Consider the following 13,345-nt stretch of genomic DNA (forward strand, 5'->3'; position numbering starts at 1 on the left):
TAATACCATGCTGGGATGCATCAAGAGAAATGTCACAGAAGTCATAAGACACATTTCCTCCGTACCTTTCCGCACTGAAGTCTTGCCTGGAATACTGTGATCCATCTGGCCCCATGCTTCAAGACTGGACAAATAAAAGGAAATGAAGAGACCAACAAAACAGAGTAGAGGTCTAGAAAATACAACTGGAGGAAAGATTGGAACAATTTGGATTTTTTTGTCTAGAGAAGACTGAAGCCAGATTTAATAAGTCATCAAATATACTTTATAGTAAAGTGGGTGGCAATCCATATCAACTAGGTTCATGATAAAAAGTAAGGAGTTTAAATTGGCACAAGGGAAAATTGTTAGGCATTAAGAAGAATTTTCTAACAGTGAAGGTGACAGAATACTGAAATGGATTTCCTAGAGCAATGGTTTTTAACCTTTTTTTCCCTACTTGTGGACCCCTAAAAAATGTTTGAATGGAGGTGTGGGCCCCACTGGAAATTCTGAATAGAGATGAGGACCCCTTTAAATTTGTAAGTGTAGGTATCCACATACTTTTTATTGATCATAGTCATCTTTTGCAGACCCCTTAGACATCCTGTGGACTCCCAGGTATCTGCTGAAAATCAGTGTCTTACAGCAATGATTCTCAACCAGGTTGTAGGAGCACCCTTAGATGCCTTGAGATCCTTTCAAGAAGAGTGTCATACAATGTTAGTACTGTGAAGTGTACCAACATGATTCATAAGATTAAATCAAGATATTTCAAACAGGAAGTTATATTATTAGAAACATGATGAACTGTTGTGGTCTTTCTGAGTTCTTTGCAACAAAATAATTGCTCTATTTTTATTTTTTACTACAGAGAGTGAAAACTAAGAGCCATTATTTTCTGAAGGGTGCCTTGTCTGAAAATACTGAGAACCACTGTCCTAGAGACACTGTAGGATCTCCATCATTGGGAGTTCAAGTGCAGGTTAGGTAACCATCCCAGACAAATGTACTAGACAGATAATCTTCTAGCCCTGAACAGAAGGTTGTTACTAAATAACCTTTCAAGGTCCTTTCCAGCCCTACTTTTTCTATGATTTTATGCCTAACTAGCCACACTGGGATTTGTAGTAATTCTATTTTGCAGAAATGATTACCACAAACAGAAGCTGTTAATTCACATACAAACTGTGCATAAACTAGGCTTAAGCAATGAGTTTAAGATGAGGTAAGTTTATTCTACCAGTTTGCTGTTTCTTCTCTCTGCTTCTTCATGCAATACCTATTGCTTTCTATGCTTCTCTTGCTGCTTCCCTTCAGTGACTTCAAATATCCTTTTTTCTGCATTCTCTTGCAAAGTCTTTTGATCTCTTTGCTTTTATTTTTCTCAAATGATTTCTTGATGAATCCTTCTCCCTTTCTTTCCAAGACTGGATCCCAAACAGTCAGGAGTGAAGTGTTATGTAGAAGTCTCCTTGTCCATGGAGCAAAAAGCAAGTGCTGTAAACTAGCTGGACCATGGTAAGAGGATGGATGATGTATTCCCTTCCTATTGTGTGTAATGCTTCAAATCTAGGTTTAAATAGACTATTTGAGTCTTGACAGAAGTGACATGTCATGTGTTTGGTCCCTGGAAAGTGCTCTACAGCTATGCTGTGACATGCATGCACAGCTGCAGAGTACTTTAAAAGTGGTCGACCATACAACAAATTTAACCCTCATTGAACTGAGGGATCACCACTTTAGAGTCTCTTTAGGAAACATGTATTCCCTAGGGTCGGGTCAGTCTGTTGGTGTGATTTAGGGCTGGGCTGATGCAGCTCAGCCCTGCCCTGGGTGCTATTTGAAGAAAGGGAGGGAGCTTTGGGCGGGGTTTGCCTGGCTGAGCTGAAGAGGGGGTGGGTGGATTGGAGTCCCCTTGCCTTGCAGCCCCCTTTTAGCTTTCTCCCCACTTCCTTCCCGCAGACAGCACTGGAGCAGGGGTGGGACAGGGGGACTAGGGGTGAGAGGCTGCAGGCAGACTCCTCTGCTGGATCAGCTCCAAGGCAAACACTAGTTGAGTGGAGGTTGGGGGGCAGGAGGGGGAAGCGGTTGCTCTAACTCATGGAGCTTTATGTGAAGCAGCATGAGTTAGAGCAATACTGAATCCCTTTTCCTCCATTTCAAGAACAGTTCTAATATAAAAAGGATGAATAAAATGGATTTTGTTTGCTAACTACAGCCAGATAAATTTGACTCATTTTCAATACCTACCCTGCCCTTCACCACTAGACAAAAATGTTGCAATCTGAGGGCTTTTGCACATGGTCCAGAGGTTGGGGGGAAAGGGGTGGCACTTTAATTAGAGCAGCTCTTGGAGCCGCTTTAATTAAAGTGCTGCCACATCACCTGTATTGGCATACCTGCGCTTAAAAATGGCGGTGGGGGTGCTTGAGCTGAAGTTAATTCGTTCATGCTTTAGTTCAAGTGCCCCCACCACTATTTTTAAGTGTGCAGACACTGGTACATAAGACACAGGAGGCTGCTGGAGCATGGCAATTGCCACGCTCCAGCAGACTCATTTAACCGAGTCTGCTCCAATGCGATGGAATTCCAGCATGTTGGAACAGACTCTGCACTTGTGTATAGATGTCCTAAAATAAGCCAGGGTAGAATCAAGCTCAATCACCCATGGACTATGAGGGTGGTCAAGAACAGGCTACCTAATGAAGCTGTGGAATCTCTATGCTTGGAAACTTTCAAGAGCAGGCTGGATAGGTGTTTGGCTGGGATGATATTAGTTGGGGATGATCCTGCCTTGAGCAGGGGGCTGGATTAGATGACCTTGTGAGGTCCCTTCCAGCCCTACTTTTCTATGATCATATTGTGTTTGTGTTAAATAAAATTCAGCAACTATGACTGCTGATGCACAAGAACCTGATCCCTTTTCTGATTATAATTGTATTTTTACAAACTGAAAGAGTCCAGCCTGAAGGAATTCATTGAGTTACACCTGCTCTAGTCATTCCTTTGATTTCTTAACCTATGTTGAGGGGTCCCCTTGTTGTCATACTTTTCTCACTAGTTCTACTATACATGTCAAACCAAACACAAATTCTGGCAAACATTTCTCATCTTCAAAAGTGCATGTTAAAAGAAATCAATCAAGTTTTGTTTAGCACTACAGCAGATCATTTAAAAAAAATGAATATTGAACATTGAATACTTCATCCCGTTCAGGATTTTGCCGTAAAAAAACTTTAGAAGGTTGTCTGGATAAAGTGCAAAGGGAAAAAAAAAGCTAGGTAAATGCACATGCTTTCAAAAAAGATTTAAGTACACCTGGAAATAGTGTAAATAAAACATTTACAATAGTCCTGTGCCGGGTCTTGATATTCAAGATCCTTGTTGGGTTTTTCATCTCTCCAGTTCTGCTTTCAGTATTTCTCCCCAGGTATCAGCATCCATAGGATACATGCTTGTTTCTGGCAAGCTACTGCTTGACTGAATATTGCTGTATTTGCCATTCAGCCATTCCTGCTTCACTTTACTCTTCCAGTAATTTCTCAGTAATGTGATCTAAAAGAAAATCAAATCATTAAGAAGCCTGCAAAAACTAAGGAAACTTGGGAGGGCCCTATGAATATATTGCGTGAGGAGTTGGGAAAACTAATGCTTTATACTAGCAAAAGCATTTAGAATACATACGAATGTGTAGGTCTTCAATGTAATGCCCAAATATACCTCTAGCAGATCAAAGCTTTTAACTTCTGTCTCTCAGTCAAGGTGAGGATCAGTCTCACTTCTTCCACTGAATCTTAAGGCAAAGGGATTAGTGTGGGACAAGAAGCCTTACATTGTAGGGGGAGCCTGAACTCCTACCTTTTTTAAGTTTTTCTAATTTTCAATTTGTCCTGAAATAAATGTATCCTGGGTTTGGATTTATTTGGGGACTTTGAATGACCTCTTCTTATAGATGTTCTTCAAGCAGGTGGTCAGGTTCTTCTATATATCCACCCTATTATCTTCCACAATAAGTTCTGACCTGTTGTGCCAGATGCAGCTTGTTACCACCACCTAGAGAGAGGTGGAAAACAGTGCTCTGGAAATGGCTGGGAAATGGTTATGCATAAAACTACCAAATGGCCTGGTTTGAAAATGGCTGTCTTGAAGTCCTGAAGAAATCTGAAAAACAGATTTTTTGCATGGTTTAAAGGTTTGTTTTGTTTTTCTCTCTTCAAAATGCATCCCACTCTGCTGTTGTGCTAGGCAGTGCTATAGTTAAATGGATCTCTAAATATTCACTCTCCCAAACCGGAAAGTGTATAACCAGTATAGTGCAGTTCTGCACATGTGCAGTACTTGCATTGTACTGGGACAGTGTTGACCTGGGTTGGGCTGCCATTTTACTAGCTTTAGTCATGAAAGAGGAAAAAACCTGGATTTCATCTGCTTTATTAATAGGGCCAATTACAAGGAGGTGGTATGTTTTGCTTCTGTATCTGTGAGAACAGAATGAGCACACTTTGCTCAAAGTCCTGTTTCTATGTCAACCCTAGTCTCGTACTGATCCATTAAAACAACTGTTCTGAAAGAAGATGGCTCTGAAGCTGCTTCACTCGCTGAGTTGCAATAGCCAGTTGACTTTAATCAGATGGAGACCTTAAAATCCACTCTGTTCTTTCTGTCCTATCCTAGTTGAAGGTGGTGTCTAAATCCATCCCCTTTCTGATCTCCTTTGAACTTGCTCAGCATGTTCAGATCCTCCTGGGGAACAGCTGTAGCTGTTGTTTCCTATCTACTGTCCATACCTGGATAAGGAGCTGTATACATGGAAGTGTTCTCTATTCCAGCAGACTTCAGGACTCCCAAAATATCCAGGCAGGTTTACTCCACTGAAGTGAAATTATGGGAAATGTCAGTCAGTAATTGTGTCCATCTCAAAAGTGTTACATTCGTTCTCTTGAATGATCTCTTCTTGGGGATTAAGGGATAGTTCATTTTATCTCCAAGATATGTTTTATAAGTGTTTTGGTGATTATCAGTTTGCAGAATTAGACCTGCTCACGGGCAAAAAATAGCTACTAGATGACAACTTTTGGATTGCTATTGACTATGGATGGATTGAAAATACTGATCTGCATGTAATTCCCTATGTTCTGTTACCCATTCCTAAAACTCTTCCGTTTCCCCAAAGTTAATGTTAATGCTTAAATTTACCTTCCATGAATATCCATTTCCTCGATCACAATCAATCTCTCGCTGACAGACAGCTCTTACAATTAAACAGTGATTTTTCCACAAATTGTCACTGTTCTCAATAGCATGATTCCAGCTCTTGCATGTCATTGCTGCACTACATAAACTCTGAATGTCGAGTTTACTGAAAATTTTACAACTGACTTCTGGAGGCAAAACATCTACAAAGTTCTGTTGACTTTCTCTCTTTCTCTTGTCGGGAGGAAGGATTGTTGGTTCCTCCCAAGAAACAACTGACTGCTTGTTCCTCTTGGAAGTTTTCTGCATAATTTAAGGCCTTGACCAATCAAATCTGTAAACCTGGGAGCAGGGAAAATATTACAAAATGATCAGTGAAAATAACAAATGATAGTTACTGGAATAACATTATAGGATCAAAATAATATTAATAATAAGTGGTGTCAACACTTGCCCTCATTGTTTTATTTATTTTTAGTTTCTTTATACTTTGATCTCTTAGAAAATGCCCAGTTAAACAAGTATTACACTCCCAATACTGGCTGATGAAGTGAATTGTATATTGCAATTTTATATTTCCCTTTTAAAACTAGAAGATGATTTATTCATATATAGTGGCGCACTGGTATCTCGGGTACATGCATATTAATGTTATACATTCTGAATGCCACAGAATCTGCAGCATGGGGAATCTTTTAGCTAGGATGTTGTTATATTGAGGATTTGGTTACCCCCTATGAACCTTTTAATGATCCCATAGCATTCTTTGAACTACAAGTCTGTGCTGCCAGCTATATTAGTCTTCCCTCTGTAGAGTACTTCAATTTAATTCTTTCTTGGAGGTGGCAGCCCTGAATTAAATGCTTTTTTTAGATGGAGGGAAAAATCGGTGGGTGCTCACTATTATGCCAGCTGCATATTCCAGGAACTAAAATATATGGTAACCTGGACCATATAAATGGTGGCCTACGAATATCCAAATCTCTAGAGGATGGTGACAATACTGTCAAAGCCAAATGCTCAGAATTGAATTCTTTAGCTCTCAAACATCACTGGTGACTTCAATGATTTGGGGGGGGGGGAAAGAGAGAGAGAGAAGAGGCTTCCTCCCTCCCCCAGAAAACCCCTTCAGGCTTTGTTGGGCCAGAAGCTTTAAAACAAGATGGGTAAAGCCTGGGACCTACTGCATTATTCCCATACCACCACGTTTCTCCAGGAGCTGCAGCTTTCAGTAACTTTCCAATAATGAGACTTCACAGAAAATGGCAAGAACTAGCAACACTGCAAATCAACCATGAAGACTAATTGGGAGGGAACAACATGGGGATGCTGTCTGTGTAGAGGGGAAGGGAATGGATGGGGAAGATTGGTCTCTTGCCAAACGTTTCTCTCAGCACTTTACAAAGGAGTGTGAAGTGTTGTTGTTGCTATGCTGGCTCAGAAAATGTGAGGGACAAGGATGTCTTTAGGGCAGGGGTTCTTCACCCCCAGCCTGCGGGCAGATCTGGCTATGTCATCTGGCCCTTGGGACTCCCCATGGGTCTGGAAACTTAGCAGTGGGGGAGCAGTGGCACTGCTCTTCTGTTGCCAAGCTGCCACTCATGGGAGCCCCAGGCCCTGCGTGCTAGATCAAGTGCCAGATCCCAGTGTGCAGGGCCAGGTAGGGTCGTGTTAGGCTCCAGGGGCAAATCCTGGAAGTGGAGGTGGGGGGAGGTCAAGAAGGGCTGGCACCAGGTCCCAACTGCACTGTGGAAGGGTAAAAAGGAGTGGTGCTTGGACCCCATTCCAGCTTGTGGGGGTAGGAGGGCTCAGCGCCCCACAGTCCAACCAGGTGCATGGAGGGGTTAAAGGTGCTAAGGCCAAGGGCCTGATGTTTGGTATGTGGGGCTCCATGCACTCCATAGACTGGGTTCAGGCCACTCATGTAGCCCACAGAGCTGAGACTGAGCATCAATCTTAGGGCCATCTCTCTCTTCCTGGACTAGGTGAGTAATTAGGATAAAAATTAGACAAGCTTTTGGCTCCAAGACCGTCTTCCTCGGGCTGCATGTCTTGCATTGGAAAGCTCATCTGCCTTTGATCCCGACTCCAGAATCTACTGGATGACAGAGACCCCCCCCCCCCCCCCCCCCCCCCCCCCCCCCCCCCGGTCCTACCCCATGTTTAAATGAAAGCTGGTGAGAAAATCCAGATGTGCAGCTTGGTAGGCTGCTGACTCTCTTTAGCTGGATGGACACTCCTATTTCCACTCTGGCATGATGAGTGCTTGGTGTAGGTGGTCGATCTATGTTTTATTGTGCACACGTGGACGGTGAATGGCACAACATATGCAAGGGCTGGCAGGGGCTGAAAACAAGCTTGCCTCTTTTGCAAAGGCCAGAGCAGGGCCCCACTGCGGCCAGGCTCCGACCAGCCCCTAAGCCAGCGGCAGACCACACCAGGGACCGGCGCTGGGGCTAGCAACGACTGCGGGCCGGGGCGACCCTGGCCCAACAGCCTCCCGCCTTGCGCCCAGGTGGCGGGGTGCGCGTGCGCATAACGCAGGAGCGAAGTGGCCAGCGGCGGCCCCGGCTTAAGCCCCGCCCCTTTCCCCAGTACCTGGCCTCGCGCCGTGACGAGTCGCCCTCATTCCAACCGGGATGTTTACAAGCCGGAGGCCTTCCCCCGGCCCGGGCGCATGCGCTGCATGCTGGGACTTGTAGTTGTCCCGGGAAGGGGGAGCGGCAGTTGGAGACTACTGCTTCCGGGAGGCACGGCTGGGCGTGGGGGTGGTGTTCAACCGAAGTGGGCGGGGCCTCGAAAGTGGAAGAGGAGAAGGGGGAGGGGGAGCAAAACCTCCCTGTGGGCGGCTCCCTCGCGCCATGTCAGGGTTTCAGTTAGTGCCCGCGGACGGGGGCTGCCCTGTGACGCTGCCGCGCGGGGAGACAGTGATAGGAAGAGGCCCCCTGCTGGGCGTAAGTGTGGCACGGGGGGGGAGGCGGAGCGTGGAATCGGCCCCCTCCCCACCCCCAAGCTGAGTGGGCGGGGCTGGGGGCGCTGCTGGGGGCGGGGCATTGCTTGCGCATGCGTGGTGCGGTGGTGTGCCCCCCTTTGGTGCCTCCATATGCGCGGTGCTCAGCGTTGGGGGGCGGGTATGTGATGCGGATGTTCCGAAGGCGGGTGGGACGTGGGAGCGTTTCACAGGAACGGGCAGACGTTAACGGCCTGGAACGAAGCGCATGAAAAGGAGGTGTTGAGCGGGAGCTGCTCCCGCGAAGTTAGGGGCTCCTGCAGCACTGCCTGGCTAAAATCCTGCACATGCCAGTGCCAGGCAGTTGGGTTTAAACTGGGTGGAGCTGGAATCGGTGCACACCCCTTCCCCACCCTCCACATCCACCCGTGGCACAGACTACTTTTAATTTTCATCCCCTGGGCCCTTGGTTCAGCCTAGTCATGTGGATTAAGTTTAAAACAAGGTTCTTGAAGAGTTGTTATTGCTCCCTAAACACCAGGGCTCCAACTTACTAATATTCCTGTTTAACCCAGGGTTTAGAGTTTTCAATGGGTGTAGCTTTCTTGGTTTGTTTACTTCCTTCCTTCCTCTCTCTTCAGAGCCCCTTAGTAGTTTGATATTTGGGGGAAGATGTTGCCCAGCTGCCCACACTGGACATGTTTGCATGTACATTTAATGTGCTGTCGTTACTCTGGACAGTAAGTTGAGTCCCTGTAACAGGTACCAGTGAAATATGCAGTAACTGGTGCTGCTGCACAGTAGCACCAGGCCGTGAATTCTTAGTGCGATACCACAGCTTTCACCCTGATGCGCTACTATACGGTAGAATTAGTTTATTGCGCATTTAGCATCTCATGCCCACTGAGTCTCATTTTCTTAGTTTCATCTTACCTGCCTGCCCACAAATGAGGTGTGGAGGGGGAAGGAGCCCCATGATAAATTGGGGAATGAGGAGAGTTGTATATTTTTTTTACTCGAATCCAGGCAGAGCATAAGTAATGCTACACTTGCTTGATAAACAGCCATAATTCTATTTACAGAAGACTTCAGTTCGATAGGGTTTCCCACAGCGTTCTTCTATGCTCTGATCAACAAATAAATAACAATACTGACCCTGCCAATCCCCTGAGACGAATAGCAGCCATTCTCTCTGCCTGTGTTTCAGGTTCTCTTTAAGGAATTGTCAGCACGTTGGTTTGTGCTTCATTTTGTCTTATTTTATTTTCAAAACTGAGAGAAGTTTTTTCTTTTTCCTTTTTTTTTAAATGTGATACCTTAAGATTATGCTTTAGGCTATGGACAAACATAACTTTTAACAGTTTTAAAAGGAGAAGGAGAAAGTGCTATTGGTGAATGTGAGTCATTTGGAATGATGTAGTTCTTAGATCTTCGTGTATCTATAGTGATGCAACTTAGCTAAAATGCTAAATCTTTTAATCTTGAATCATAGGACTAGAAGGGACCCTGAAGGATCATCAGGTCCAGCCCCCCCTGCATGAGCAGGAAAGACATCTGGGTTCTGGTTACCCCAGCCAGATGGCCGTCCAGTCTTCTCTTGAAGACCTCTAGGGTAGATTGCACCACCTCTGGGGGGAGCTTGTTCCATAGTTTGGTCATCCTAATTGTGAAGAATGTTTTCCTAATGTTCAGCCTATGTTCCAAACTATGTTTCAGGAGTTTGTGGCCATTGTTTCTAGTTTTCCCCCAGGGCGCTCTGGTGAACAGTTATTCACTGAGCCCCTGATATATGCCTCTGATATAGCAGTAAACCGCAATCGGGTTCCCTCTTGGCTTTCTTTTCTTTAGGATGAAGAGTCCGAGATCCCTCAGCCTCTCCTCGTATGGCTTGCCGTGCAAGTCCCTGATCATATGGGTGGCCCTTTTCTGGACCCTCTCGAGCTTTAGCATGTCCTTGTTGAAGTGTGGCACCCAGAACTGGACACAATACTCCAGCTATGGCTGCACCAATGTTAAGTAAAGCAGGAGAATTACTTCTTTGGTTTTACTGGAGATGCATTAATTGATGCATGCCTGAGTTTTATTAACCCTAGTGGCTACTGTCACGTTGCTGGCTTGTATTCATGCTGGGGTCTGTATTTACCCCCAGATCCCTTTCATTTTTGTAGCGCTGGCCAGGTTAGCGATGCCCAGCCTGTAGGTGTGCTAGGGGTTCTTCTTTCCCAGATGCAGCACTTTGCATTTCTTTAGGTTGAACCTCATCTGGCTCTGTTCTGCCCAACATGCCAGCCTGTCTAGGTCTGCTTGTATCTGCGGGTGTGTCTGCACAACCCCATATCTTGGTGTCATCTGCGAACTTGGCAAATGGGCTTTTCACTGCCTCATCCAGGTCATTGATGAAGACGTTGAACAGCGCTGGGCCAAGTACTGAGCCCTGGGGTACACCGTTTTCCACATCTTGCCAGGATGACACCGATCCATTCATTTGGACTCTCTGCATCCTACCCTACAACCAGTTTTGCATCCACTTGATGGTCCTGCAGTTGAGCCCAATATCTTTCAGTTTTCTGATCAGTACCTTGTGGGATACCAGGTCAAAGGCTTTCTGGAAATTGAGGTATATGATGTCAACTGCTTTTCTCTTGTCCAGGTGATGAGTCACCTGATCATAAAAAGAAATGAGGTTGGTCAGACAAGACCTGCCTGTGATGAAGCCATACTGGCTGTCATTCAGTATCATGCCTTCTGCAAGTTTGTCACATATAGCCTCTTTGAATGTTTTTAGAATTTTCCCTGGAATAAGAAGTTAAGTGAATTGGCCTGTAGTTTCCCGGGTCCTCATGTTTCCCTTCCTTGAAGATGGGCACAACACTGGCCCTCTTCCAGTCCTCTGGGATTTCTCCAGAGGCCCATGATTTCTGAAAGATCTTTGTTGGGGCTCTTTGGCCAACGCTTGCAGCACTCTTGGGTGGAGTTCATCTGGTCCTGCTGATTTATATACGTCTAATTTCTTTAATTGATCGTACACCACTTCTGTGGCAATTGTGGGAATGGTGTCAATCCCACCCTGCTTGTTCTGTACCCTACCTGGCGTGTTGTTCCCCTTGGTCTTGTGAAAGACCAAGGCAAAGTAGTTACTTGGGAGTTCCGCTTTTTCCTGAGTGGTAGTGACCAGGTATCCTGAGGCATTGAGCAGCAGCCCCACACTCCCAATAGATTTTCTTTTACTCCCTATGTAGCTAAAGAAGGACTTCTTTTTGTCCTTGATTCTTGTAGCTAGTTTTAGTTCGGTTTCTGCCTTAGTTTGCCTAATCTGGCTTCTACAAATGTGGGTCATTGTCAAGTAGTCTTCCTTAGAGGCTGTCCCAAGCTTCAATTGTTTGTACGCTTCTTTGTTTCTCTGTAGTAGGGCGGGCTGCAGCTTCCCTGCTTAGCCAAGAGGGTTTTTTGATCCTTCTGCTACTTTTTTCTCCATAAGGGAATTAATTTTTTTCTGAGCCTTAAGGATTGTGTCCTTAAGGAACGTCCATTCTTCTCATGCTCCCTTTACCTGTGGTCCTTGGTCTCTCAGGGCATTCTCTACTAGTGACCTGAGCCTCTTAAAATTTGCATTTTTGAAATCTAAGACTTTGAGCTTGATATCTGTCTTGTCAGCCTTGCGATGGACCATGAATGTAATGATTTCACGGTCACTATCGTCTAGGCTGCTTTCTATGTCTAAGTTGGATGGAATGGCTTTGAAGCTGTAATAATTTTGTTATGCTTTTAGGGCTATAGGAGTATTTGGGTATAACAGTTGCATTCTAACCACTATATTGGTAGAATCATCCCTGATATTGATACTATTGCTTTGTGTATATACTATTAATAAGAATTCTTTGATTTCATTTCAGGCAGACATGCCAAAAAGTCATGACTGGACTGCTTGTTAGGGAAAGAAGAGAGGACTGCTTTTCTGATGAGTGGTCCAGTGTTGTTGACTGCTTTTCAGCCTTTGGGCTTCTAAAGGGCTGAGTATGTCACTTAAGGAAGGCTTGACCAGGGGAGAGTCTGCTGGGAGAAGATTGCACTGCTTACAAGAGAGATCCTACTAGATGTGGGAATGTATAAAAAATACATTTAGTTGCTTTCTTTGCTGTAGGAAATATTCAGTGATAACAAGCACTGGTGCCTTATCCTTCCCTTAACGATGTTTGCTTTCCATGGAAGGATACAAACTAAATTTTGTTGCCAAAGCCTCATTTTTCAGTCGCTCTTAGGTTCTACTTCATGTCTATTAGTGAGATGCTGGTAAGAAACGTAAGTGATGCAGGTTGAGAGGTCCAAAGGCTCAGTCAGATGTAGTTATTGAAAAATGGTGGTTGGGATTCTTAAAGATGATTTGTTCATGGATTCTGCTTAGGGGCTCCACTTACATATCAGTTGCTAGTTATTTTCCAAACACTCCATTAACTAATAAATATGAAGTGACTTTAATAGCCTCTGTCTAATGAAAAAGATTCTTCTCAGTTGTTTGCTTCCACCACAGCTGCCTGATTCCTGTTTGGGTGGGTGGGGACTATCTCTGTTGCTTTAATCCTGCCAGATTAGTTATATGACTGTATGAAGAAGAGCGATCTCTGCTACTTGACTCAAGGCTTGTTTGTTTGTTTAAACCCCGCTGTCTACAACTGCTGCTATTCGTAGCATTTTCAAACCACAGTGTGAAACTTACCTTGTTTTGTTTTGTTTTACTGCGGATCACAGGTTCTGAATAGCAGCAGTGAATCCATTTGAATTCCGTTAACTTTTCTTTGCACCTTGGCAAGAATCTGAGTAGCAGCAGAGACACTGGAACTATCTATATCCCTGTTAACCCCTGATTTATGAATGACACCAGTGCCAGCTAAAAGCATGCAAGCTGCAGGGCCCACAGTGGAGAATGTTCACTACTTACAGATGGGAGTGAAAAACCATACTGCATTAAGATGATTCTAGATATCAGTGCAGGTCCCATAGCAGTTAGCTAGAAGTAGTGCACATGCACGCAGGGATCACACATGGCTATTCACAAACTCGTTTTCTTGCTGAGTACATGTTGTATGTCAATACAACAAAAGTTTGATTTACTCTTCTGGCAATTTGCTTCCTGGAGTATATCGGTTTGTATTGATTTACCTCAGATGGACAGGCTGGAGGGTTGGTAGTCTGACAGAATCGTGGATGAAGGCAGGGTAGTTA

General features: G+C 44.7%; 2 protein-coding genes across 11 annotated transcripts in view; one reads left to right on the forward strand and one right to left on the reverse strand.

The window, feature by feature from the left end:
• Positions 1-1,192: 1,192 nt before the first annotated feature.
• Positions 1,193-7,979, reverse strand: FBXO48 (F-box protein 48). Of its 5 annotated transcripts, XM_006260694.4 has the most exons (3): positions 7,774-7,979; positions 5,179-5,517; positions 1,193-3,537 (listed from the first exon to the last, which is right to left on the reverse strand). In XM_006260694.4, exons 2-3 carry the CDS (start codon positions 5,482-5,484, stop codon positions 3,376-3,378), a joined length of 468 nt encoding a protein of 155 aa, XP_006260756.1. In that variant the 5' UTR covers positions 5,485-5,517; positions 7,774-7,979; the 3' UTR covers positions 1,193-3,375. The 5 variants fall into 5 exon arrangements, 1 of the variants encoding a protein (XP_006260756.1); XR_002094537.1 differs by lacking the exon at positions 7,774-7,979 and having other exon boundaries at positions 3,445-4,143; positions 5,179-5,259; XR_002094536.2 differs by lacking the exons at positions 5,179-5,517; positions 7,774-7,979 and adding an exon at positions 4,770-5,172 and having other exon boundaries at positions 3,445-4,035.
• Positions 7,980-7,986: 7 nt separating this feature from the next.
• The window catches only part of APLF (aprataxin and PNKP like factor), a 102,877-nt gene continuing 97,518 nt past the window's right edge, over positions 7,987-13,345 (forward strand). For 3 of the 6 annotated variants that reach the window (XM_059720051.1, XM_059720055.1, XM_059720058.1), the window contains exon 1: positions 7,990-8,129. In XM_059720051.1, the coding sequence (XP_059576034.1) occupies positions 8,037-8,129 (93 nt within the window). In that variant the 5' untranslated portion in view covers positions 7,990-8,036. Of the gene's footprint in view, positions 8,130-13,345 lie in introns of all 6 variants that reach the window. The other 3 variants (XR_009458046.1, XR_009458052.1, XR_009458053.1) reach the window with 2 other exon arrangements.

The sequence above is a fragment of the Alligator mississippiensis genome, chromosome 1 (assembly GCF_030867095.1).
Source record: "Alligator mississippiensis isolate rAllMis1 chromosome 1, rAllMis1, whole genome shotgun sequence".
Taxonomy (NCBI): Eukaryota; Metazoa; Chordata; order Crocodylia; family Alligatoridae; genus Alligator; species Alligator mississippiensis.

What these genes read in the sequence shown, in the direction of transcription:
- FBXO48 (XM_006260694.4), bottom strand. Translation starts at nt 5,484, where the DNA reads ATGCAGAAAACTTCCAAGAGGAACAAGCAGTCAGTTGTTTCTTGGGAG. An exon ending in GAAATGGATATTCATGGAAG is followed by an intron (nt 3,538 to 5,178) that starts GTAAATTTAAGC and finishes ATTTTCTTTTAG; the next exon opens with ATCACATTACTGAGAAATTA.